This window comes from Populus euphratica, unplaced genomic scaffold (genome assembly GCF_000495115.2).
Source record: "Populus euphratica unplaced genomic scaffold, PopEup_1.0 scaffold485.1, whole genome shotgun sequence".
Lineage (NCBI taxonomy): Eukaryota > Viridiplantae > Streptophyta > Magnoliopsida > Malpighiales > Salicaceae > Populus > Populus euphratica.
In genome coordinates this window covers 13,477-39,510 of record NW_011500364.1, presented here as the reverse complement: position 1 = coordinate 39,510, position 26,034 = coordinate 13,477, and the positions used below count along the sequence as shown (strand labels likewise).

The following is a 26,034-nucleotide window of genomic DNA, read 5'->3' as shown; positions in this document are numbered from 1 at the left end:
TCTAACTGTGTTGTTTTTGCATCAAAATATTAAGCTAGTTAGATCACTCTCTCATATTCCTAGTTATTATACTGCTATTAATTAACCTTTTAGATATTGATTTTCCCCTCTAAGTTAAATTCCTGCCTTCCTTCTTCTACCCATTCTTTTTATTAAAAAAAAATAATGGAAAAAACTAAACTCCCATTAACTTCTAATTCCTAAACTCTAAAATGCGTTTGAGAATTGTATATTTAGGGTTTATTTCTTGTTAGTTTAGGATGGAAGGTGAAAATAGTGGTAAAAAATCACAACTTTAACTGAACTGTGTTATATTTTATATATTTTTTAATTAATTTGTTAAATTTTTTATCAAATTATATTAATTAAAAAAAAATTAAAACTGATATATATATAAATTAGATTTTTTAACTTACACTAAATTTAATCGATTTAATTAATTATTTTTTATGTATTTGGATGGTAAAAATTACTTTAAAAATATATTATTTTATTAGAAATATATTAAAATAATATTTTTTTATTTTTTAAAATTTATTTTTAATATTAATATATTAAAACAATATAAAACTATTAAAAAATTATTTTAAACGAATCAAATTTTCAAAAGTTTTCAAAACTGTAGAACAAACTTTATTGGCTTTTCAAAATAATCAAGCGGCAGTAACTCAACTCACTTTATTCCACTCCTTTACTGTACCCCACAGTTGTTTTCCCCTATAAAAACCCTACCAACGGGAAACTCTCGAAAAGAGGAGAGAGAGGATTCTTTTTGCTTAGCTATCCTCTACCTCAAATCCAGTGTGTGGTGGTCGCAAGCTTCTCTCGGTTTTTCACCATGGCAGCAATGCTGAGATCTCTGCCCACTCTTATTCTCTTCACTCTTATATTCTCCCACATTTCAGGTACAAACTCGCGCCCTGTTCGCTTTTGAGTCCTTTTTTGCCTGTTTTCTTAGGCCTGGGTAAAGATCTAGTCTTTTTTAAAATTTCCCTATATTTTCATGTGCTGTTGTTTAGTTTGGCCCAGATCATACTATAAACACAGCTTCTTATGAGCAAAAATATCAGTTTCTTAATTGTTGATTATTGTTAACATTCTAATTGTTATTATATTTTTTTTTTCCTACATAATGCAGAGGTCTCATCAACAACAATAACACTTCACAACAAGTGCACCCATCCAGTGTGGCCAGGCGTCCAACCAAGTGCAGGTAGGCCCTTGTTAGCCCGTGGAGGATTCAAGCTCCCACCCAACAAGGCCTACACCCTCAACCTCCCACCACTCTGGTCCGGCCGTTTCTGGGGTCGCCATGGCTGCTCCTTTGACGCCTCTGGGCGCGGCCGCTGTGCTACTGGAGATTGTGGAGGCTCCCTATTTTGCAATGGCATTGGAGGCACCCCACCTGCCACACTAGCAGAAATCACCCTAGGCAATGACCAAGATTTCTATGATGTTAGCCTTGTAGATGGCTACAATCTTGCAATCTCAATAACTCCATTTAAAGGCTCAGGCAAATGCAGCTATGCAGGGTGTGTTCGTGACTTGAACATGATGTGTCCTGTGGGGTTACAAGTCAGGACAAAAAACAACAGGGTCGTGGCTTGTAAGAGTGCTTGCTCTGCTTTCAATTCCCCGAGGTATTGCTGTACTGGTAGCTTTGGAACCCCACAAGCTTGCAAGCCAACTGCTTATTCGAGGATCTTCAAGGCAGCTTGTCCGAAGGCCTACTCGTATGCTTATGATGATCCTACTAGCATTGCAACCTGCACTCGTGGAAATTATCTGGTCACTTTCTGTCCTAATCAACACTGATGAGAGTGAGGGATCAGGGGCTGATCGATTCAATTAGGAGTGTTTGTTTCGGGTTATTATATAATGTAGTGCTAGTATTTATTCAGAGTGTAATCGGTTTAATGTTTTTTTATAAAGAGACTTTTTCATTAAATTTATATATATATATATATATATTTTTATTGGTAACATCAATACATAAAATTATTGAAAAAAATAATTAATTTAATATTTTTCATGTAAAAAATATTTTAAAAAACAAGTTTAGTACGTCGTGGTGTTCCATTGAAGTACCTTGCTCGTGGAAATTTTGAGCTTATGCATGTTTTGGCTTCATATTGTTTTGATTTTTTTTGGATCTGATTTAGGATTGCCATGCCAACAGTGGAAAAACATTATGGAAATGAATGGAATATATAATTGATTTTCAGGTATTATAAAATAAAAAAAAATTATAAAGAAGTTTTCAATTAAGTATATATCTTTGTCTAGCTTATAAATTTAAAAATAAATTTTAATTAAAATTTTAAAAAGCTACTGTTCTGGTAATATTAAATAGTTATATGGAAATTTTATCATAATTAAATGAAAATCTATTTTAAATAAATTATATGAATGAATATATTTATAAATTATTAAAATAAATTTAAATTTTAAAAAATTTTGTCAATTAAATTATGCGATTTTACTGAATTTTTTGTTCATTTATTAATTTTTTAAATTTTATATACTAATTCCCAATTTATCATGTTTGGCAATCACCCCCATCATAAAAATTGATGAATTCAATCCTTTTGTGCTTATATTCAAAAGCAGCGAATTGTAGCTTTTCCCATGGGTGAGAAATTTGCTTCTCATTAAGTCATTTGACATAAATACCCTCATCTCCCCAAAATCACCGAAAGCATCCGCAACAATCTCCCAAATCTCAGAACGCATCTGCAGCTGCTAATCTTTGCACGACCGGTTTGCCAAGGACAAATAGTACAAGGACAAATTTGCTAGAAGTCGCGCAGCTGCCAAAAAGGTCGTTGCTTTTGTGTCTTTTCATTGTGTTTTCCATGAGATTTGGTAGAAGGAGATCTGGGTAAGTATTTCATGCAATGTTCATGCAGGCATTTGCTTCGGTTGGTTTCTTTCCCATCATTGGGCCATGATGTCAACAAGCTGAAGCACTAAAACAAACATCATAAGAGAAATCAGTCTTGTGTTGTACGATTCCCATCATCAGGGGTTGATTCTTGCTAGATACACATTTTCATTTATTTTTTTTAAGTTTGAGAACCCCATGTGAACATTCACTCCCCTGCTATTAAATTAAGGAAAACTGAAGAGTGTGATGAGAAAAAAAAAAAAAAAACTGACAACTTGCATGATGAGGCGACGAGGCATGAGCTAAGATTAAGAATGCAGTAGATTTTCATTATGTTTTCCATGAGATTTGCTGGAAGGAGATCTGGGTAAGTTTTCCATGGATGTAAGCATACAAGTGCTTTTCCCAAGATGCTTTTGCAGTTTGAGTCGACCTTGATGAGTTGTATAGATGAATTTTTGAGGTATACAAATGCACTGGGGCTTTTTCTCTGAAGGTCTTGAAAGCAGGTCTTGATATCTTAAATCCAGACTAAACATATTGTGAAAATGAAATTTCAGACTTAAATCCAGCCAAGGATTTAGGTGGAAGTGAACATTCATGTCTGGAGGAAACGGGATTGTTTTTAGCAGTTGAATAACTTTTTCAATTGTAAGGGAACCCTGGGATAGTTAGAGTGCGGAAACTAGTGTTTCTAAATCATGAAAATAATATTTTTTTTATTTTTTAAAAATTAATTTTAATATTAACATAAAGAAGATCGAAGAACACTAAATAATAACAATTTCAAGTAAAAAAATGACGCGGTTTTTTCAAAACTTTTATTTAACTGTGTTAAAATTACACAAGAACAGTGGAAATGGGGTTGAATTTCCGCAGATGAATGATTTTTTCAATTATAGGAAACCGTGGGATTGGTGGCAAGACAGCGATAGCTAGCGCAGTCTATGGAAAGATAGGTTGTCATTTTAGCTATAGCTTTATTACACATGTAAGTGTAGCATCTGAAAAGCATGCTATGGTTTTTCTACGTGAACTTCTTTCACGGAGATTAATGGAGAGGCGAAAACATGGGTTTCCATGGAGGAATGGACGAGATGAAGTCACAGGCTATGCTCTAGAAGGGTTCTTTTTGGTCTTGATGATGTTCATCAATTGTTCCAGTTTGAATCTTCAGTTGCAGATCGTAATTGGTTTCCTGTTGGAAATAGAATCCATCAAAACTACAGGATATGAACATTTATTGAATTGTGCATGTGAAACCAGCCATGTTAGTCAATAATGGGTGGAGTAGGTGAAGCCATCATTTACATCTTAGACAATAATTAGAGGCTTTAATTCGATGTTACTTATGTTATTAAAGATTTGTTTGGAACCGTGTTTGGAACATGTTACTTATGTTATTAAAGATTTGTTTGAATCGTGTTTGTTGTTATTTTTTAAATAGTTTTTTGTGTTAAAATACATATTAATGATATTTTTTTATTTTTAAAAAATTATTTTTAAAATCAGCATATCAAAATGATTTGAAAACATAAAAAATATATTAATTTAAAATTAATAAAAAAATAAAAATATTTCATATTTTTTCAAAAATATTTTTGAAACGCGGAAATAAACAAAGCTTAGATGATATCATTTGTTTAAAATTAATAAAAAAATAAAAATATTTCACATTTTTTCAAAAATATTTTTGAAACGTGGAAATAAACAAAGCTTAAATGGTATCATTTACCTTGTACTTTATCTTTTCCATGAATGTGAGATTATAAATAAATAATATATCCAAACTTATTTTACAAACAACAAGAGAGGGAAAAAAATTAAAAAAAAAGATTAATTCTACAAAATAATAAAGTATTTGTAAAAAATAAATAAAATATTTTCTTCTAATAAATTTTTTTATTAGTAAAGAGATGCTATAATTTCTATATTATTTAATAAAATCTTTCTATGCTTATCAATGAACATGGTTAAATTTAAATGAATCATATAAATTTTTTTATTTTTTATTTTTTATTTTATTATATTTTTTTATCTTTTATCTTATTACATGCAACTATCCAACTAACAGTCTTTATTAATTTTAATATATTGTTTTTTGAAATCTAATAAAGTCTTCAAGAGATTCATCTCAAATGAGCAGTATTGGATTAAACAAGGCCCAGCTAGCACTTCTCAATGTAGGATTTCTGCATAGAAGGGCTTTTGCATGTTAAATTTTCTGAAATTTTATTGTAGCGTGGGTCTAAAAAGGAGGTTTTTCACTGAAGATTGGCTTTTGAAATAACCTGCAAATCTTAGTCATGTTCTTAGAGAATTGACTCAATGATGCTCTCTGCTTGTTTGCGTGGGTGGCTGGGGAATTGGGCTGTGATTAGCAACAATCATGTTCTTGCTCTTTGATATAACCTCTTCCTGTTCTAAGACCTCTCCGTCTATATTATTTAATAAAATTTTTCTATGCTTATCAATCAACATGGTTAAATTTAAATGAATCATATAAATTTTTTTATTTTTTATTTTTTATTTTATTATATTTTTTTATCTTTTATCTTATTACATGCAACTATCCAACTAACAGTCTTTATTAATTTTAATATATTGTTTTTTGAAATCTAATAAAGTCTTCAAGAGATTCATCTCAAATGAGCAGTATTGGATTAAACAAGGCCCAGCTAGCACTTCTCAATGTAGGATTTCTGCATAGAAGGGCTTTTGCATGTTAAATTTTCTGAAATTTTATTGTAGCGTGGGTCTAAAAAGGAGGTTTTTCACTGAAGATTGGCTTTTGAAATAACCTGCAAATCTTAGTCATGTTCTTAGAGAATTGACTCAATGATGCTCTCTGCTTGTTTGCGTGGGTGGCTGGGGAATTGGGCTGTGATTAGCAACAATCATGTTCTTGCTCTTTGATATAACCTCTTCCTGTTCTAAGACCTCTCCGACACCTATTCCTTTAAAAAACTGATAATACGCTCTCCCTTTTCCTTTACATAATGAATCTGAGACTACAAATTTGGGTTATTGGTACCGACCTTGATGTTTCTGGTGCTCTGGCACCATTGAAAACCGACAAGTCTGGCTGCTCTGCTCGGGTTATTCTTTTTTCTTTGTTTTCTAGTGACCCAATTGGGTATTTGTGTTAAAGATTGTTGCTTTGAAGAAATTTGATGAAAATGTCTTAAAGTTTTTTGTGATGAGATTACAAAAAAAAAAAAAGTACTAGTTTATATTTAAAACATGTATAAATGATAATATTACTTACATTATTACTTGTACCAACTCTGCAATTGATCATATATTTATTATTAGTAATTCTCTTTTTTTGTTAAACTATGACCTTAATATTGATTTGTTATATTTTTTATGTATTCATAAATCATATATTTATATAATTTTTAAGTTATAAAATTACTAATTTTAACAAGACATATATTTTAATCAAACTAGTAAAAATTAAAAGTATTTTTAAAAATATGTTCTTTACAAACTGGAATTATAAAAACCATACAAAATAATGCAATCTTTGTTCCTTTCAACATTTTTTTTTTTTTTGCTTCGGGGGAATGCTAATTTAACATATATATATATATATAACGACAAAGTTATATATATATATATATATATATAACGACAAAGACAATTTAACGTTGTTAAATCTAAAAATATGTATGCGTAGAAGTTAGACCATTTAGTTGGTTTGTCTAGTGGTTGAGTTTTGTTAATTTTCAACTGTTTATTTGAAGCAATTGAAAGAAATATATATCCCTACAAACTAAAAATTTAAATTAAATGAAAAACAAATTTAACGTTGTAAAAGATCCCATATTGTGTTCAATGACTAATTAATATATAAATTTAAACTTTAATTACCAAAATGATTTTTTCTCATAAAAACAAAAAACACTCTTTTGTTTATTTTTGACTTTATTCTTTCAATTTGTTATAATGATAACCTTAAATTCTATTTCATGAAATTTATCATTAATTCAATTTAAGGATTTTCTCAAACGCTTTGCATGCGCGAGGGCATGTAAAGAGAATCAAATCGTACCATGTAAAACGATATCAACATAACTTGCAAGAGTGAGGGCAATACCCATTAATCAATGGTAAAATCATAGTGTTTTCGTGAATATCAGAGAAAGAGACTCTAGAAGCTATGCAACAGTGGGGAAGTCTACGTCTTCTTCTGTTCCAGATAAAAAACTACAGATGTTATGGGTGCAGGTCCAGGACCAAAACACAAAGAAACATGCGTTGTGGGTGTCAATCTATGTCCTATCATGGCTACGAATGATGAACATAATATAAGCCTGTTGTGGTTCATGAGACGATAGATGAGGAAACTGAAATATGGCTCTAAAATAATCTGGCTGGGTGGATTATAAAAGGGGTAAATTGTTAGAGTATCAAGCGATCGTTAGTTGATGAGGGAGTCCATTTCTGCGGTTTCAGATTCATGGGTGCAACACATGTTATTATTACTTTTGAGTCATATGTTTGATCAATGATGAAATCGTTTGAGTCGATCTCCATTAAAAACATGGGATCTGTTTTTTGATGAATTAAGCCCATGGTTAGACACAGACGACCCGTATGATAGATTCACATGGATCACTTTGTCTGGTCTCCTAATACTAGAGTGGAATGTCTCTTGTATAAGGAAAATCATAAGAAAATATGGCAAGTCTATTCGTTTTGACAAAATTAGCCTGTACCTTAGTAACTTTGATAAACTAAAGCTCCTTATCGCCACCACCATTCCTCGTTGTATTCAAGAGAATTTTGAATGGCACCTGAATGACAGGACTTTTCAGTTGTGCATTGCAGAGTTAGATGACCTGCACTATCTAGATTTTGAATCAATTGAATTCAATATGGGATCTTTTAGGACATTACTATTTGAGGATGATGATGACGACTCTTAAAACTCAGCAGACAGTCAAGGAGAGGTTGCAGGTGTTATACATGAATTATGTGTTGAGCAAAAAGAGCAAACAAAGGTGTTACCTTTATGGACAGGAAATCCAAATGCTGATTTAACTGCAGATCTTGTCCCAGATGAGGTCTGGTTCCCTAAAATCAACGATGTCTATACTGTCGCGAGGAGTTATGGCAGTAGTTTAGCTGGAGTACACGTTGATAAATCAGAACTGATGACAGTTCCCTTTGGAATGTTAATGATGTTGTATGGCATGCTTTAGATTCAGAAGGGAAGGCAAGAGGGATTCTGGAAATGTGTAATAATATTTATTTTAAGACCAAGACGATCTAGTATGGTGGTCAGTGGGTAGCTTTATTTGGCTTGCATATTCAAACCAGTTTTAAATGCGCTGTTGTCGGAGTCTATGGTGCTAATTCTATTGCCTCACATGGATTTTTGTGGCTGGAGTTGAAAACACTTGACGCTAGCTTTTCAGTTCTGATGATTGTTCTAGTTGATTTTAATGAGACTTTAACTACAAGCGATAAAAACATGGCTTCCTAAACAGAAAAGGCTCCAAGGAATTATAATTATCATCTCTGAATCTAACCTCTTCGAATTCCCACTGAATGAGCACTGTTTTACGTGGTTTCGTGGAAATTCCATGAGTCATATAGACAGAGCAATTGCCAAGGCAGCATGTCATATGAAATTTCCAACTTTGGCACCAACCAGGTTTCCTGAGGTCTATTAGATCATTGTCAGCTTATACTAGGGTTGATTATTTAGAATCGGGGGTGAAGACTTTTATGACAGGCCTTAAAATATTATGGAATGACTGTTGTAAAGAATTTCCAGGTGATTATAGACTTGTCAGAAAAAATGAGTATGATGGCCAGAAAAATTAGAAGCTGGAATTATTATGTTTATGGTAATCAAGGGCAAACACTATAGGAGCTGTGATGCCTCTATGTTTATGGTAATCAAGGGCAAACACTAAAGGATTTACAAAGTTAAATGCAAAATCTAGAGGCCTTGGAGGAGAATAAAGCCTTATCAGATAATAAAAGTACAAAGTTACACAGGTTGACTACAGAACTGTGGGAGGTCAGTAAGAATATGGAGGCATAAGTCCAAGGAGAAATGGTGTAAACTGGGTGACAGGAATACAAAATACTTATCAGATAATAAAAGTATAAAGTTACACAGGTTAACTACAGAACTGTGGGAGGTCAGTAAGAATATGGAGGCATAAGTCCAGAGAGAAATGGTGTAAACTAGGTGACAGGAATACAAAATACTTTCACTTGGCAACAAAAATAAACAGATCCAGAAATTCAATTACTAGCATCCGATACAATGGCAAAGAGAACACAACTCCAGAAGCAATAAAGGAGTCAACAGTTATGTTCTTTTCCAAGATTTTTGACGACAAAAAATCTCCACGGGCAATAATAGGTAACACGGGCTTTGAATCAATGACTCCTGAATTGTTTGCATGGATGGAGCAGGATGTGACTTTAAAAGAGATCAAGCAAGCAATATGGAGCTGTGATGCCTTGAAAGCTCTAGGATCGGATGGTTTCACTCTTTTTTTTTTTTTTTTTCCTTTTTTTTTTTATAAAAAGGCATGAACATTTATAGGGTCTAATGTTTTGAGGTTAGTGAATGAATTTTTCAAAACTGGAAGGGTCCTTAAAGGTATTAATACTGCATATGTGGCTTCATTTAATAAATGCATACAACCAACATGTTTCTCTGACTACAGGCCTATTAGCTTGATTAATGGCTTATACAAAATTATTGCTAAAGCAGTCAGGCTTAAGGTAGTTAAGTCTGATGTTATCAACTTCAATCAAACAACATTTATACACGGGTAGGCATATTCTTGATGGGTTTATAATAGCCAATGAAGTTATTCACAGCCTGAAGAGAAGTGGTAAACATTGATATATCTTCAAAGTTGATTTGTTAAGGCGTTTAACTCTATTTTATGGGTGTATCTGTAGGATATTATGATTTATATGTGATTTGGGTCTAAATGAAGGTTATCGATCAAATCATGTTTATCTCAGTCCGGACTTGCAATCCTGATTAATGGCTCTCCTATTAAGAAATTTAGTACAAAATGAGGTCTGAAATAAGGTAATCCTTTTTTTCTTTTATTGTTTGACTTAGTTGTTAAAGATTTATCAGTCTTTTTTCAAAAAGCTTCGATTATTTCATATTATAAAGGTATTGAGTATGGTTACGAAGATTATATCAGTCATCTACAGTACATGGATGGTACTCTCATTTTCATTCCTAATTGTTATCATTCTTTATTGCATGTAAAGCGGATTTTAAGGTGGTTTGATTTATGCTCTGTTCTGGAGTTGGATTTTTCTGGGAGTTCATTGGTAGGGATAAACTTGGATGATGCTTATATTGTTGGCATGAGAAATGAAATATTTTGTAGATGGAACTTTTTACCATTCATATATCTTAGTTTACCACTTAGGGTAAATCCTAGATGTATCTCTACATGGTAACCTCTCATTTCAAATATTCAGAAACAATTAAGGTTATGGAAAGAAAGAGTGCTTAGATTGGCTGGTAGAATCTGTATGATAAAAATCATTATGTCTTCCTTGTCTATATACTTTATTTTCATCTTTCTCATGCCAAAAAAGTATAATAAGACTAATTAATTCCATTCAAAGAATATTTCTACTGAGTGGTTCCTCTGGTACTAGAAAAATACATAAAGTTTTTTGAAGTTAAATAGTGAAGGAAAAGGTTCGAGATGGTTTAGGCTTTGACTCTATACAGGGCAAGAATAAAGCGCTTCTGTTTAAATAGTTATGGGGGCTTTAGAATCAGAATTCAGATGGGTTACAGGAGCTGGTTACCAAGAAATACAATCCATGTTTTGAGAATAGTCTTCTGGTTTTTTTTCTCTTTCTTATCAAATATATTTTTTATTCTAATATAAATTGCAATAATGAATTTCAATTCATAATGAAGAATGTTACTTAGTTTAAAGTTGGGAATAGGAGGAATATTCATTTTTGGTCAAATCAATAACTATCAATATATGATGAAAGAAAAGTATCCTAAATTATATTATTTGTTGGCTAATCAAGGCTCAATAATTGCCGATGCTCTTAGTAATGCTATGGTACCGCAAATCTCAATTGGATTGGAAATCTACGAGATTATAAGCTTCCCATCCTAGGCCATCTCTCATGGTTGATCTTGAGGGGATAATCTTGACTCCTAATATTGATGATATCCAAAACTGGATGGCTGACAAGTCTGAAACATACATGGGTAGGTTTAAAAGTTTAATTCATAACAGGGTAATATTTCCAGGCCTGTCTCCTCACTCTTCTTTATGTTGGGATGGTTTTGTTCCTCTAAAGATTGAAGTCTTTATATGGTTTTATGTTGGGATGGTTTTGTTCCTCTAAAAATTGAAGTCTTTATATGGCTTCCACTATATGATAGTATCTGTAATAAAGATGTGTTAGTTCGTAGAAATTGGCTTGTTTATAGGAATGCTTCCTGTTCTTTTTGCAATGCTTATTTAGAGACTTCAAATCATCTTCTCTTACATTATATTCAGTCTTAGAAATTTTAGAGTAAATTTTTAAAATGGTTTGGTTTTTAATGGTGCATGTCATATACCATTAATCAGGTTTTGTTTTAGTAAAAGTTTTTATTCAAAGAGAGATTTAAAATCAGGCAATCCTTATACTTGCCTCTGATATTTGTTGAGGAATTTGGTTGTGTTGGAATAATCTTATATTTCAGGATAAACTTTCCAACTGATTAGTTAATTTCTAACTTGTTCTACACCGCTTGGTGTTATAGGTTAATGCTAACAATCTCAATTTCAATTATACAAGCATGAAGTTATATAGAGGCTCAAAGGGTATATTAATATGGTCCAATTAGATGATATATACATTTTTTTTTCATTTACTTTATATTGAACTCTTTTTTTTCTAATATCATTGTCGCAAAAGCTCTAGCTTTCATTTTATTACATATTATCTTGATTGTCATAAAAAAAAATAATAATAAAATTGCTTTTGAATTTGAATTCAAAGTGTAAATGGTTATATAAGCTTGTTATTTCTTTCTAATAAATGGAACAAAGTTATAAGGAAAAGTTCACAAGATAGAAAAAGGGACTTAAGCCCAAAACAACAAAGAAACTAACTACAAGTAAAAACGAGTTTAAGCTAACTAACTAGGTAGTGATACAACAATTGCATTAACACCTAATGATTTTTTCATCGTGATTTCAAGTTACCATTATTTAAGTCAACTTTATGTTATTTTTTTTTATTGAATTACATAAATGTTTTAATTACTTTTTTTTTAACAAAAGAATAAATTAACAAATGATTTAAAGTAGTAATAATAACTGTTAAATCTTAAATACCTAGCATATAGAGGAAAAATCATTTCAAATTCATAGTGTTATAAATGAGAGATCCTTTATGTTATGGCATAAAAGATTAGGTTATATCTCTATTAATAGAATTAAAACATTGATAAATTATTGAGTCTTTAAGGCTTTTGACTTTATTGATTTAAAATTGTATTAAAGTAAAGAAAACTAACAAGCACAAAAAAGATGCATGAAGACTTCAAATCTTTTAAAGAATATACATACTAATATTTCAAGTTTTTATGATTGATGATTTAATGGTAAAAAAATATTTCATTACCTTTATTAATTACTATACATGATATGTATATCTCTATTTACATTAAGATATAAATGAATTATTAGATATTCTTAAGATTTGTAAAGAAGTAGAGAAATAATTGGACAATTAAATCAAAATCATGAGATTAGATATAGATGGTGAATATTATGAAAAGTACATTGAAATAAGATAATTGCTAAATCCATTTATAAGATTTCTTAAGGAACAAGATATTGTGACATAATAAACAATATCAAACTCACCATCTTAAAATAATATAGCTAAAAGGAGAAACCAAACATTGATGAATATGGTAAGGAGTATGATTAGTAATTTTGATCTTCTATTATCTTTGTGGAGTAAAGCTATAAAAATTATGACATATACACTAAATAGGATTCTAACCAAGATAGTTGATCAATCTTTTAGTCGTGTCAATTACCTTTGTGGAGTAAAGTTATAAAAATTATGACATATACATTAAATAGGATTCTAACCAAGATAGTTCATAAAATACATTTGAGATTTAGAAAGGTTAGAATCTTAATTTAAGGTATGTATATGTATGAGGTTGATCAACTAAACTTAGAGTCTACAATTCATTAAAGACAAAATTTAACTTAAGGACATTTATTGCATATTTAATTAGTAATATGGAAAAGTCTAAGAGATATAAATTTTACCATTATCTCAGGTGACAAAAATTATGAAATCTATAAATATAAGGTCCCTTGAGAATGTTGAGAATAATAAAATTAGTGGGAGTAGCCAACTTTTAAACTTAGTTTTTTAGAAGGATAGTAGTTTTGAATCTATTATTACATGTTCATATAAATTAGTTATGCTTCATTATAATTATGAAAATTTGATAACTCAAAAATAATAAATCATTAAAGAGCCACACATCACAAGGATATTCTTATAGATCTAGTTACTATACATTCTCAAGCTAGAGATATTGATGTAACATTAAGAACATCTTTAAAAGTTATGAAACATCTAATTTGTTCAAATTATATTATTTACCTACAAAAATCTAACGTGGATATTGGTACTAAAGATGACCCTATTATATTTTTCTCAAACTATAAATGGAAATAAATCACATGATGGTATATTGCTATTAGGGATGAATAGGATTTAATTTCTAATAACTAAGTTTGATATCTTTTTGAAATTTCTAAGTATGGAAATGTCATTCATTGTAAATGGGTTTTTAAAATCAAAAGAAACTTTTTAGACAAATATATATAAGGCTAGACTTGTAGTCAAAGAATTCACTTAACAAAAAGGAATTAATCATCATGATACCTTATCTCTTGTTTCAAAAACAAAATGATTTTGGATATTCTTGACATTGGTAACTCATTTTAACATAAAGTTGCATCAAATGAATGTGAAAATAACATTTCTAAATTGAGACACGGAGAAAAGATTTATATGAAACAACTAAAAGGTTTCATTTTAAAGGGGAACAATTCTGTAGGCTTAAGAAATCTATATATAGACTAAAGCAAACTTTCCATCAAAGGTATTTAAAAATTAATAATATTATTTTTTTTCATTTGGTTTAAATGATAATAGGTCTTCCTGGACTGAAAGATCATAATCGATTGCTCAAATACTTAAAAGCACCTGAGAATCTCTTAGAATAGTATAATTCATAACCTCACCGATCTGGATAGTATGATATGGAGCAAGGAATGACATATGAGGGTGTTACCTTTACACATGCATTCAAATGTGGTGTTTGAGAGATTTGAGATTCGTTTGAGTTATTGCTAATTTCCATTTTTAGTTATTCATTTTCTCTCTTTAATATTTTTTTATCTTGTTGTTGTCGTTTAAGGCCCTGTTTATTTCATGAAAAGTGATTTTGTAGAAATTATTTTCCAAACTTTTCTATGTTTGTTTGTCATTAGAAAAGTTAGTCAATATCCAAACTTTTCTATGTTTGTTTGTCATTAAAAACGTTAGTTAACAGAAAATATTTTTCAATCAAAGAAAAATTTAGATTGGTTTCCAAAAAAGTATTCCTTTTATTATAAACGAAAAACATTTTTTAAAAGTTGTAAAAAATTTAAAAATATCATGTTATTTGTTAATTATATCAAATTTAGTCCTCAACTATTTAATTGCTATATATTTTGTTTTGAATTGTTTTTTCAATTTCATTCCTTAAAATTTGATTTAATTTTATTTTTATATTAACTTTAGTCTTTATTTTTATGATTGTTATTTGCTTTTCTCTTATTATTTTCTTTTAATTGAGTTTTTTATCTATTAGATTTTGTTTTTATTCTTTTGATTTTTATTTATTTTATTTAAAATAATTTATAAAATTATATTTTTTTTTAATTTTATCATCTTTCAACTTTTTTATCTTTTAGATTGATATGTATTATTTTGATTGTTATTTATTTTATTTGAGATAATTTATGAAATTAAATATTTTTATTAATTTTATTCGTATTCAACTTTTTAATTTTTAAGATTTATTCTTTATTTTTTTTAGAAACTTGAAAAAAAAATATTAAAGATTTATTTTTTTTATTTTTTATGACATAGTCAAATACTAGAAAATATTTTTCAAATTATTTTTTATGATATTACCAAAAAAATAAAAAATAATTTACTTTTCAAAAATATATTTAAAAAAAAACTATTTTAACAAAAAAAATATTTTTAAGCTAACTAACAAATAAATACTAAAAAATCCCTTGATTCCAAAACCAAACACACCATTGAGAGACGATTCTGAAAATAAGGTGTCCGCCGCTTGATATGTTTAAGAGGTTGCGCGGCTTGTTTATTGAAATTAAAGGCAGTATAATTTTCAGAGAAGCTGTCAATGGATCCAGTGAATTGACTTGTTTGAGAGCGTTAAAGTTGAGCAATGTCAAGATTTCAAGTGCGGAAATATTTGATGGGATAAAGGATTTGATGCATCTCCGGTATCGTGACCTGTCTAATAATCTGAGTTTGGTGGAACTGCCCAAGGAAATTTGTGACTTGCACAATCTGCTAACTTTGTGCCTCTGTGGTGGCTGGGAGCTTGAAAGGCTGCCTGAAGAAATTTGGAAACTGCATTAATATCTGCGAAATTTAGACCTCAGTGGTTGTAGGAAAGCTTGAAAGGCTAGACAGGCTACTCGCCTTGAGGAACTCGCTATCGATGATCAATGCCGTCTTCTAAAAGACCGATATCATGGGGAGGATGGAAAAGGAAGGACTACGACGAGAGCCGAGAGGTAATTAAACTATCCTGCTTCTTGTGCATATTTTCACAAATTTCTCTACTGCTAATGAATTTCTAAATTTTGCAGGAGATGGAGGAGCTTGGTTTCAAGACGTTTCTACTGCCAAAATTGAATCAAATCAGTGAACAAGACGGTCATTATTTTCTCAAATTCGTCCCGCTTCTCCTTCTATTCAAGTGAAGAATTCCCTCTTTGCTCTTTAACTGGCAGGGATTGTTGATTTCCATTATTGCATACCAAATTAAACATGGAGGAGGAGCTAATTAATCCCACAGTTGAAGATGTTCTAACGCCAAATTAACTCAGAGGTTTGTGTTAAATGAAGCAGTAGCCTTCCCACGCGAACTCATTAAAATTATATATATGTATAAAGTAGATTTTATAAAAGATATAAATCATTAGAACTGCTATAAAATAGTTAGAACAAGATTAAATAAAAATATACTTGGAATATGACCTCTCGTTTTTTACTAATCAAGCAGATGGCGCTTAAAAACCTGGTCACTCTCTGAAAAGCATGCTCCAAAGCAATGTTCCTCACCAATCTCTCAAAACTCAAGAAGCTCTCCGTACCTTTCAAACCCAAACTCTCACCTCTCTCATTCCTCTCTACGCACCCGGAAAGCCAACCACACCAAGAACTAGCACTGATCCACCAACAACAAAGCATTTGCATAACCAACAGGTCATACTGGACCAAAAAGATCCATGACCTCTGCACCAAACACCACAACGTTGATGAAGCCCTCCGCCTTCTTGACCATCTCCGCCTCCGTGGATACCTCCCGGACTCCCTCAATCTCAGCAGCATAATTCACGGGCTCTGTGATGCCAACCGCTTCAGTGAAGCCCACCAACGCCTTATCATCTTTTTAACCTCCCTTTGTGTCCCTGATGAGCGTACTTGTAATGTACTCGTTGCTCGCTTGCTTCATTCTAAGGACCCATTTAGGACATTGAATGTTATTCATCGTTTGATTGAATTTAAGCCTGAGTTTGTGCCTTCGTTGATTAATTATAACCGTTTGATCGATCAGTTTTGCTCGGTCTCGCTGCCGAATGTAGCGCATAGGATGTTGTACGACATGATTAACAGAGGGCACTGTCCAAGTATTGTAAGTTATACTACTTTGGTTAATGGGTATTGTAAAACTGGTGAAATCTCTGATGCTTATAAGCTGTTCGATGAAATGCCTGAATGGGGTGTTGTCCCTAATTCGCTGTCTTATAGCTTGTTGATTCGTGGAGTTTTAAGAAAGAGAGACATTGAACGTGGAAGAGAATTGATGCACGTGCTCTTTCAGAGAATGAGATATGAAGAGGATCAGTCTGTGAATAGTGCCGCTTTTGCTAATCTTGTTGATTGTTTGTGTAGAGAAGGGCTTTTTAATGAGGTTTTTATGATTGCCGAGGAAATGCCACAAGGAAATAGGGTGAATGTGGACTTTGCTTATGGGCATTTGATTGATTCCCTTTGTAAGGTTGGGAGGAGCCATGGTGCTTCCAGGGTTGTTTATATAATGAGGAAAAAAGGGTTTACACCAAGTTTAGTGTCATATAATTCAATCATACATGGGCTTTGTAAGGAAGGGGGTTGCATGAGAGCTTATCAGTTGTTAGAGGAAGGGGTTGGATTTGGTTACTTGCTGTCTGAGTATACTTACAAGGTTCTGGTAGAAGCACTTTGTCAAGCAATGGATCTTGACAAGGCAAGGGAAGTTTTAAAAGTTATGTTGAACAAGGAAGGGATGGATAGAACTAGGATTTACAATATATATTTGAGAGCTCTTTGTCTCATGAATAATCCAACTGAGCTTTTGAATGTGCTTGTTTCTATGCTACAAACTAATTGTCAGCCTGATGTGATCACTCTTAACACAGTTATTAATGGGTTTTGCAAGATGGGAAGGGTTGAAGAAGCTTTGAAGGTGCTAAATGATATGATGACGGGGAAATTTTCTGCCCCTGATGCTGTGACCTTCACTTCCATCGTAAGTGGTTTATTAGATGTTGGAAGAAGTCAAGAAGCTCGCGATTTATTGCTTCAAATGCTTGAAAAGGGTATCACTCCTGGTGTTGTGACATACAATGCAATTCTTCGTGGTTTGTTTAAACTTCAGTTAACAAGTGAGGCAATGGCGGTTTTTGATGAAATGATAACTGATGGTGTAGCTGCCAATAGTCAAACTTACAGTATAATAGTCGAGGGATTATGCGAGTCTGGCCAAATAGATGGGGCTAAGAAGTTCTGGGATGAGGTTATTTGGCCGTCAAAAATCCATGATGATTTTGTTTATTCAGCCATTCTCAAAGGACTTTCCCGCTCAGGCCATTTGAATGAGGCCATACATTTCCTTTATGAATTGGTAGATTCTGGGGTCAGTCCTAATATTGTATGCTATAACATTGTGATTGACAGAGCTTGCAGCTTAGGTATGAAAAGAGAAGCCTACCAAATTGCAGGAGAAATGCAAAAGAATGGTTTGGCCCCTGATGCGGTAACGTGGCGGACTCTTGATAAATTACATGGACAAGTGAAGAATTGATTTAACAATTAACATACGATTCAACTTGTCAGTGGGCAGAAGGCTTGTGGGTGAGGGGTGGATTCAACATCCGTGTATGTGAAGCATATTCTGCAGATACTGAAGGAATGAAAAAAGTTCTTGTTAAGGATTATGTGTCCAAAAAGAACGGATTTCCTGCTTTCTCTCGGCCATGTAAAGGAATCACATACTGAAATCTCTAATGCCCCTAAATTGGTCTTCACGACACCGTAAAAAGACATGATTCTTGGTGGAGATCTGCTTTGGTCTGCAAAAAAGAGCATTCTGGAGAAACTCTCAATTTTTTGTCAGGAGAAATGATAACACAATTTGTGGGAGAGATTGTACATAAATGAGAAACAACATGATACAGCAGTCTGGTGAGGGTTTTATATATATATATCTTCATTCTCAGGAAATAAAGAGGCAATCAATTTGCAGTGGCTGGAATTGACTTTTGTTGCGTTCAAGCTGCAGTCAATCACCCCAGCTGGCTATTAACCCTCTGGTGGTGGTCATTTCTGTTGTATTTTTTAGAATTCACCCTGTTCTTTATAAAGCTTTCAATCTCAAATGGACCAGATAAATTGATTCTATTATAATTATAATTAGATAGAAGAAATAGGCCATGATATCGTATTGATCAAAAAAAATTTTTTTAGGCCATGATATCGTATTGATCAAAAAAAAAATTTAAAAAAAAAGTAATCATAGTAATATTGAAAAAATATTTTTTTTTCAAATAGAGAAAAACAATATAACTTTATTTCCTTTTTATTAAACAAGAAAGGACCAAATAAGGTTAAAAAAATAAAAAAAAAACTTGAACAAATTTAATCAGATTAACATGAGAAAAACTTGTAACTCACTTAATAAAAGTAAAATCAAACTTGGTTAACCTATTAAATTTGTTGTTTAAATTATGATAGCAAGATAATCCCATCGAAAATAAAACGAAGAAAATCTCAAAACTTATTTTTTTATTGTCAGCTCGCATTAACTTTTTAAACTCGTGATTCAAATTATTAAACTAAAAGTATCTTATAAAAAAAAAACTTAATTCTCGATCAATCAAATATTAAAGGATAAAATTAATAAAAGAATTTTAATTATAAAAAAAGATCCAAAACAAAAAAAAAATGAAAAGAATAAGGATAAAAAAGAAAACAAAAAATAATCTTCATTTTTTATAGAAGAGTGAAATTGAAATAAAAAATACAATTAATAAAAGAACCTGAAAAAAGAGGATCAAAATTGAAAAATAACAAAGAAAAAGGATGATTTGAAAAAAAAAATTAGAAAAGGATTAAAAAAATAATGACAATAAAAGAACATAAAGGTCAAAAAACTTTTGTGAAAAAAGCAATAAAAAATAGCAACTTAACTCAAGTTAACTTATTAAATCCGCAACCATAGATGTAAAATTATATTAATTTCATAGAAAAGAAAAGGGAAAAAAAGCTCAAAAACTAAACCCCAATAAATTAAATATTAAAAGATAAAATATAAAAAGTAATTAATTTTAAAATGACAAAAAAGGATTGAAGTGAACTTGTGTTATCTTCCAAAATTGGTGACTTTAGTCACAAACCCTAAACTAGACTCATGAAAAGTAAACCCTAAAAAATAATAAAACAAAATTATAAATCAATGAAATGTTAAGAGATAAAACTAGAAAAAAAAAAGAATAAACAAAATTATAAATCAATGAAATGTTAAGAGATAAAAATAGAAAAAACAAAAATGAGAATAAAATCTGACATTAAAAATCAAAGCAAAATTCTTAAGGATAAAATTGAAAATAAAATTCAATTATGAAAATGAAAAAAAATATAAACAACAATAAAAAAAATGACCAAATTTGATATAAAAATCAAATTAAACCAAATTATGAGGGATGAAATTGAAGAGAAAAAAATCAAAAATAAAAAACAACAAAACAAATATGAATCAAAATAATAAGGACCAAATTTGATATAAAAATCAAATTAAACTAAATAATGATAGATGAAATTAGAAATAAAAAATTAAAAACAAATCAAAACAAATAGGAATCAAAAGAATAAGGACCAAATTGCATATAAAAATAAAATTAAACTAAATGATGAAAGATAAAATTAAAAAAATAAATTAAAAAATAAATTAAATATAAAAAATAAATGACAGAACACTCTTGAACTTTTCTAAGGAAAAGAGAGATTCTTGAACTTTTTCATGTTGAAAAAAGAGAAAAGAAAGGGAAATTTTTTTTATCAAAGTCAAATCATTCATCTAATATAAAAACACACTTGAATATAAAAAAGATGATATTAGGATTATTCTAACACCGCCATTTAAAGTAGTATTTGATTGCTAAGGTACACATGCAAATGCGTATGACAATATGCTAGCTATATTTTTTAAAAAATAATATGTTTTATTAAAAAAAGACCAAAACAATCATAACCAAAACAATCTAATTGGCAATTCTAAAATTTAAAAAGTTAAAGGATAAATATGAATTTAACTAAATAAAAAACAACAAAACAAATATGAATCGAAATAATAAAGACCAAATTTGATATAAAAATCAAATTAAACTAAATAATGATAGATGAAATTAGAAATAAAAAATTAAAAACAAATCAAAACAAATAGGAATCAAAAGAATAAGGACCAAATTGCATATAAAAATAAAATTAAACTAAATGATGAAAGATAAAATTAAAAAAAATAAAATAAAAATTAAATTGAATATAAAAAATAAATGACAGAACACTCTTGAACTTTTCTAAGGAAAAGAGAGATTCTTGAATTTTTTCATGTTGAAAAAAGAGAAAAGAAAGGGAAATTTTTTTTATCAAAGTCAAATCATTCATCTAATATAAAAACACACTTGAATATAAAAAAGATGATATTAGGATTATTCTAACACCGCCATTTAAAGTAGTATTTGATTGCTAAGGTACACATGCAAATGCGTATGACAATATGCTAGCTATATTTTTTAAAAAATAATATGTTTTATTAAAAAAAGACCAAAACAATCATAACCAAAACAATCTAATTGGCAATTCTAAAATTTAAAAAGTTAAAGGGTAAATATAAATTTAACTATTTTTAAAAATTAGAAAAGTAAAAAAATCATTTCATAACAATTCAATTAATTTTGTTTTTAAAGATATTAAAGTCTTTTTATTATTCATAAAAATATATTTATGGGCCTAGCAAATTTAATAATAACAATTTGATCTTAGTGTAAAGATTATCTTGCCCTTGAGTATTAACTTACAAGGTCAAAAATATCTTTACACTATTCTAATGAATAGTAATATATGAAGAGGGGTGCAATAATTTAAGGAGGAAGCTTATGCTTTTGTTAATTATTTGATTTTAAAAAAAATCACCAATTTTAATTTTATTTTATTTTTGTAAAATAACATAATTTAAAAATTATTTTATAAAATATCATAATTTAATAGATATTATGGTTATGAATCACAACCTAATAAGAAGTTAAGGTTGGGAATATCTACTTTAAAGAAAGTGTTAACACAAGTCACATAAATATCAAGAAAAAAAAAAAGGAGAGAGAGAGAAAATTAATGAAAAAAAATTCAATAAATACATATTAAAGCATTAATAGGAATATCTTAACAAGATGAATCTATTAATACCAATAAATATTATTAACGGTGATTAAAGTGAGTCATACATTTCTTAAAGAGTTATAATGATGAGAGGGAAAAAAGAAAAGGAAATAAAGAGATCTTTAAAGGTACATTGAGATTTTAATTTAAAACACAACTTATACTAATAAAAAAAATTATGATAAGATAATTTTGAAGTGTGTAGCTCAATTAGTCAAGTTATAGATTTGTTTTCTAAAGATTATTTATTCAATTCTTATAAATCTTAGGACCACTAAAGATTTATATGATCATTAATTTTAAGATCTGTGAAATTAGTCAAGGTATACATAATTTAATCCAAATATAAATATTAATAAAAGATTATAATAAGATGGATCCCATAATATTAAAAAGAGTATTGTAAATAGTTATTATAATGGGACAACTTACTTTTCTGTGGAAAAAGAGTGAACCCGCTCTTATCTTGTATAGCTATATTTGATTTATCAAGATTTTCTAATGAAATCAGGAGTATTGTAATTAAAGTTTCAGTGTTCTTATGATTTTTTTTCTGTCTTTTCCGTCCTATTTTTTCTTAAGTTTGTACCGGCCAATGTTAGCAATTTTTTTTAGAAATTGATTTTTCTGTCCTGTACTTCTTACAAAGTTATGTTTCCGATCCAACATGTATTAAACTGTGCCATTTCAGCTAAAAAAAGAAAAGAAAAAAGAAAAACAAAACAACAGTGTTAATAAGTGAAAATAAATTCCTGTCCTGTGGTGAGGTAAGAAAGCGAAAAGAAAGCTGCTCGTTGCTTAATAACAAAAGTTTTTTTTTTTATTATTATTATTATCAGTTTAAAAATTCTTTTAATTTGACACGTCGGTACAGAATTGTTAACCCAGCTCTAAAACGGGGCCGAATTAGAAAAATAGAGAAAAACATTAATATAATTTGATTAACTCAATGAATTGAACCAATAACTCAGTTAGAAATCCTATTATAACTTGTTAACTTTTATTATTTTACTAAAATAATATTATTTTAATTTTAAAAAAAAATAATTAATCAGAAGCTCAATCTTTAAATCTTTAAATATGGGCGAATCTAAAAACTATTATTATTATTATTAATCACGTGCTTTATTATTTAAAAAAGAAAAAAACAAGACAAGGACAGAGGTTTCGTTTGCTTTTACATTCTTTAGTCGACGTGTATGCTTTTCCTTTTTCTTGTGCAAAGAAAAAAGAACACGCGTGACCTTCGCGACTCTTCTCTTTCGGCTTGATTTTATCACGATTCAATAAATCATGGGCCAGCAATTCTTTCCCTGGCCCACGTTACTCTTATTCAAGTCCAATACTAACAAACACTTCTCTTTCCTCTTATTCCTCCCCCGTCCCCAACGCTTTCCTCTTTTCTCGTCGCAACGGAAACTGCTTTCCTCCCCCCTCTCCCTCCAAAAATGGCAACCCCAATCTCGAACCCTAGCCCCGAAACCACCGCGCCGGAATCTTCCACTACCTTCAACCTCGACGATATGGCGGAGCTCAGGAAGGTCTTCAACCAATTCGACACAAACGGTGACGGCAAGATCTCAGCTTCGGAGCTCGGAGACGTGCTGAAATCCATGGGCTCTACCTACACCATGGAGGAGCTTCGTCGCGTGATGGAAGATGTGGACACCGACAAGGACGGGTACATTGATTTGGCCGAGTTTGCAAAGCTGTGTCGATCCTCCTCCGCTGCCGCCGCCGCCTCTGAACTGAGGGATGCGTTTGATCTGTATGATCAGAACGGTGACGGGATGATCTCGGCGGCGGAGCTCCACCAGGTGCTGAACCGGTTGGGGATGAAGTGTAAGGTGGACGAGTGCTTTCAGATGATTAAGAATGTCGATTCGGATGGTGATGGGTGTGTTAACTTTGAAGAGTTTCAGAAGATGATGGCTGCTAACATCAATAATGGCTCCGCTGTCGTGGCTCCCTAGATCTATTTCGGACGGTGCCGATTTGATCAATGGATAATGTTTCGTTTAGTAAAAAATCTGGGGTAATGGCGCTGCTAACTGGGTAAATGAAAATGTGATTGTGATTTTTTTTTCTTTTAAATTTTAGTACTTCCTAAATCAAGGATGAAATCAATGAAATGACTGTTTCATGTCAATTATTCATTTTGTGCTCTTTGTGGATTGATTCGCCCACCCCTCTCTTAATTTCTTAATTATTTGATTGAATTGCAATTCATGAAAAGGATATACTGGGGAGTGAGTTGATTCGTTGATTGTTCTTTTATTGAATTTATGTTACAAATAAAAATAAAAAGCTGATGGGTATTGTTCTTTACATGGTTAGCTCGTTAATGATGCGATTATGGATGCAATTTTGAAGGTTAATAAGGAAAGAAAAACAGCATTGCCGTTGTTAGTTATGATGGGGTTTTAGTGATTTGGATGCATTTCATTTTTTTGGCATGGTTGAAGCTTCTTCTTCTTCTTCTTCTTCGTGGGCAGAATCAATAACAAGTGTTGAATGCTGTAGTTGTTAGGGCATCTCCAAGAGATACTAAAATAGTCAAATTGGGAATATGAAGTATCCAACGAAATAAGATGCTTAGGACAGTCAAATTAATAATAGTATAAATGACTTTTGTATTGGAATGGTAAAAAGTCAACTGCTTTTTAATATATTTAATAAATAACAATGGTAACAATTTGACAAGGTTGAAATATTTCATAATTTTTAATTAATATTAAAAAAAATTGAGTTAATTTAAAAAAATTATAATTATAATTTTAAAATTTGAGATAGAATTGATTCGGAATCTAAATTGAAATTAAATTGAGTTTAAAAAAATATAAAAGAAATAAAAATCTAAGGGAATTGACGAGTTGATTCAATAACTTTGTAAATTCTGATTGTAATTCTTTAATTATTTATTTTTTTAATAAAAATAATATTATTTTAATTAAAAAAATTAAGGCTAATCTGAGTGACTTGATCAAAATCCAATGAATTAGTTAAAACCTGTAATCTTGGTTTTGAGCTAGGTTTAAAAATTCTGCACATAACAAAAAAAAAAAGAAAATTGAAAAAATATAAATTAAAAAAATAAAAAGAAAATAACTAGTGGAAAAAACATTGGGATGAATAATACTTTGTAAAGTTTTGATATTTTTACTGGATATATAAAAATAATATTTTTTATAAAAAAATAATATTTTTGAAATTTTATTTAGCATTACTATTTGCCATCGCGTTTTCCATTCCCCATTCCTTCGATTTTATTTTTTAAAATAAACTTTCTCCTTGTAATTGTTGCTATGTTCCTTTTTAACCATGCAGAGCCCCTTCAATTGGTGATGCCTCCTTTATAAGATAGCGTTTTCTATTCTATGGCAGGCCATATAAAATGCTGACTATTTCTGAAATCTTGACTTGTGATGCTATTACCATGCTTTGTTAGAACAAGCTTATGATGGAAAATATTATTGGGTTAATTTTATTTTACTGTTTTATCAGTTTTTATTTAAGAGTTTTTTCTTTATTAATTACCTTTTAAAAATTTTAATCATGGTTTTTTTCCATCTAGCTTTGTTAATTAAATTAATAGAAAATAATGTTCTGTTCCATGAATCTCAATTTCCCTCCTCAAAAGTATAAATAGTTTATCAATTGACTCTTTAAGAAAATATCTAGCATGATACACACACACACAAACAAAATTTTATTTTGAAGACAAATTCACTATTAAAAAATAAGAAAAAAGCATGAAAAATGTAAGTAATATGAGTTTTAATCAATAAAAAAAAAAAATTTCTTACTACCCAGGTTAAATTCTCCAAATGATTAAATAAATGAAATCTTCAATTTAGAGATTGAAGTAAATATTTTTCAAAATAATAGACAATTCTTCTTTTTCAAAGGAATCCATGCATTTTTTTTTTCTAAAATCAACAAAATCTCTTATTTAGAGATTAATGTCAATATTTTTTCAAAATAATCAGCAAGTATCCTTTTTTTAAAAGGGACCAAAGTTAAATTTTTTATAAAATTGATGAAATATCTTTTTTAGAGATTAACACAACATTTGAAAA

General features: G+C 30.3%; 3 protein-coding genes and 1 long non-coding RNA gene across 4 annotated transcripts; all 4 read left to right on the top strand.

Annotated features, from left to right (window-relative positions):
- Positions 1 to 731: 731 nt before the first annotated feature.
- Positions 732 to 1,952, top strand: LOC105114085 (thaumatin-like protein). Its single transcript, XM_011010503.1, has 2 exons — positions 732 to 905; positions 1,139 to 1,952. Exons 1-2 carry the CDS (start codon positions 839 to 841, stop codon positions 1,813 to 1,815), a joined length of 744 nt encoding a protein of 247 aa, XP_011008805.1. The 5' UTR covers positions 732 to 838; the 3' UTR covers positions 1,816 to 1,952.
- A 654-nt stretch (positions 1,953 to 2,606) lies between these two features.
- Positions 2,607 to 3,382, top strand: LOC105114084 (uncharacterized). Its single transcript, XR_840066.1, has 2 exons — positions 2,607 to 2,821; positions 2,910 to 3,382. It is a non-coding gene; the product is annotated as an uncharacterized LOC105114084 (long non-coding RNA).
- Positions 3,383 to 16,243: 12,861 nt separating this feature from the next.
- Positions 16,244 to 18,827, top strand: LOC105114083 (Pentatricopeptide repeat (PPR) superfamily protein). The gene has a single exon (XM_011010502.1). The coding sequence runs from the start codon at positions 16,311 to 16,313 to the stop codon at positions 18,324 to 18,326; it is 2,016 nt and encodes a 671-aa protein (XP_011008804.1). The 5' UTR covers positions 16,244 to 16,310; the 3' UTR covers positions 18,327 to 18,827.
- Positions 18,828 to 23,298: 4,471 nt separating this feature from the next.
- Positions 23,299 to 24,129, top strand: LOC105114082 (probable calcium-binding protein CML27). The gene has a single exon (XM_011010501.1). The coding sequence runs from the start codon at positions 23,404 to 23,406 to the stop codon at positions 23,926 to 23,928; it is 525 nt and encodes a 174-aa protein (XP_011008803.1). The 5' UTR covers positions 23,299 to 23,403; the 3' UTR covers positions 23,929 to 24,129.
- The last annotated feature ends 1,905 nt before the right edge of the window (positions 24,130 to 26,034 follow it).

Excerpts from the sequence above, each read along its gene's own strand:
- LOC105114085 (XM_011010503.1), top strand. The coding sequence starts at position 839 with ATGGCAGCAATGCTGAGATCTCTGCCCACTCTTATTCTCTTCACTCTT. Across the intron at positions 906-1,138 it reads TATATTCTCCCACATTTCAG|AGGTCTCATCAACAACAATA; the intron begins GTACAAACTCGC and ends TACATAATGCAG.
- LOC105114083 (XM_011010502.1), top strand. The coding sequence starts at position 16,311 with ATGTTCCTCACCAATCTCTCAAAACTCAAGAAGCTCTCCGTACCTTTC.
- LOC105114082 (XM_011010501.1), top strand. The coding sequence starts at position 23,404 with ATGGCAACCCCAATCTCGAACCCTAGCCCCGAAACCACCGCGCCGGAA.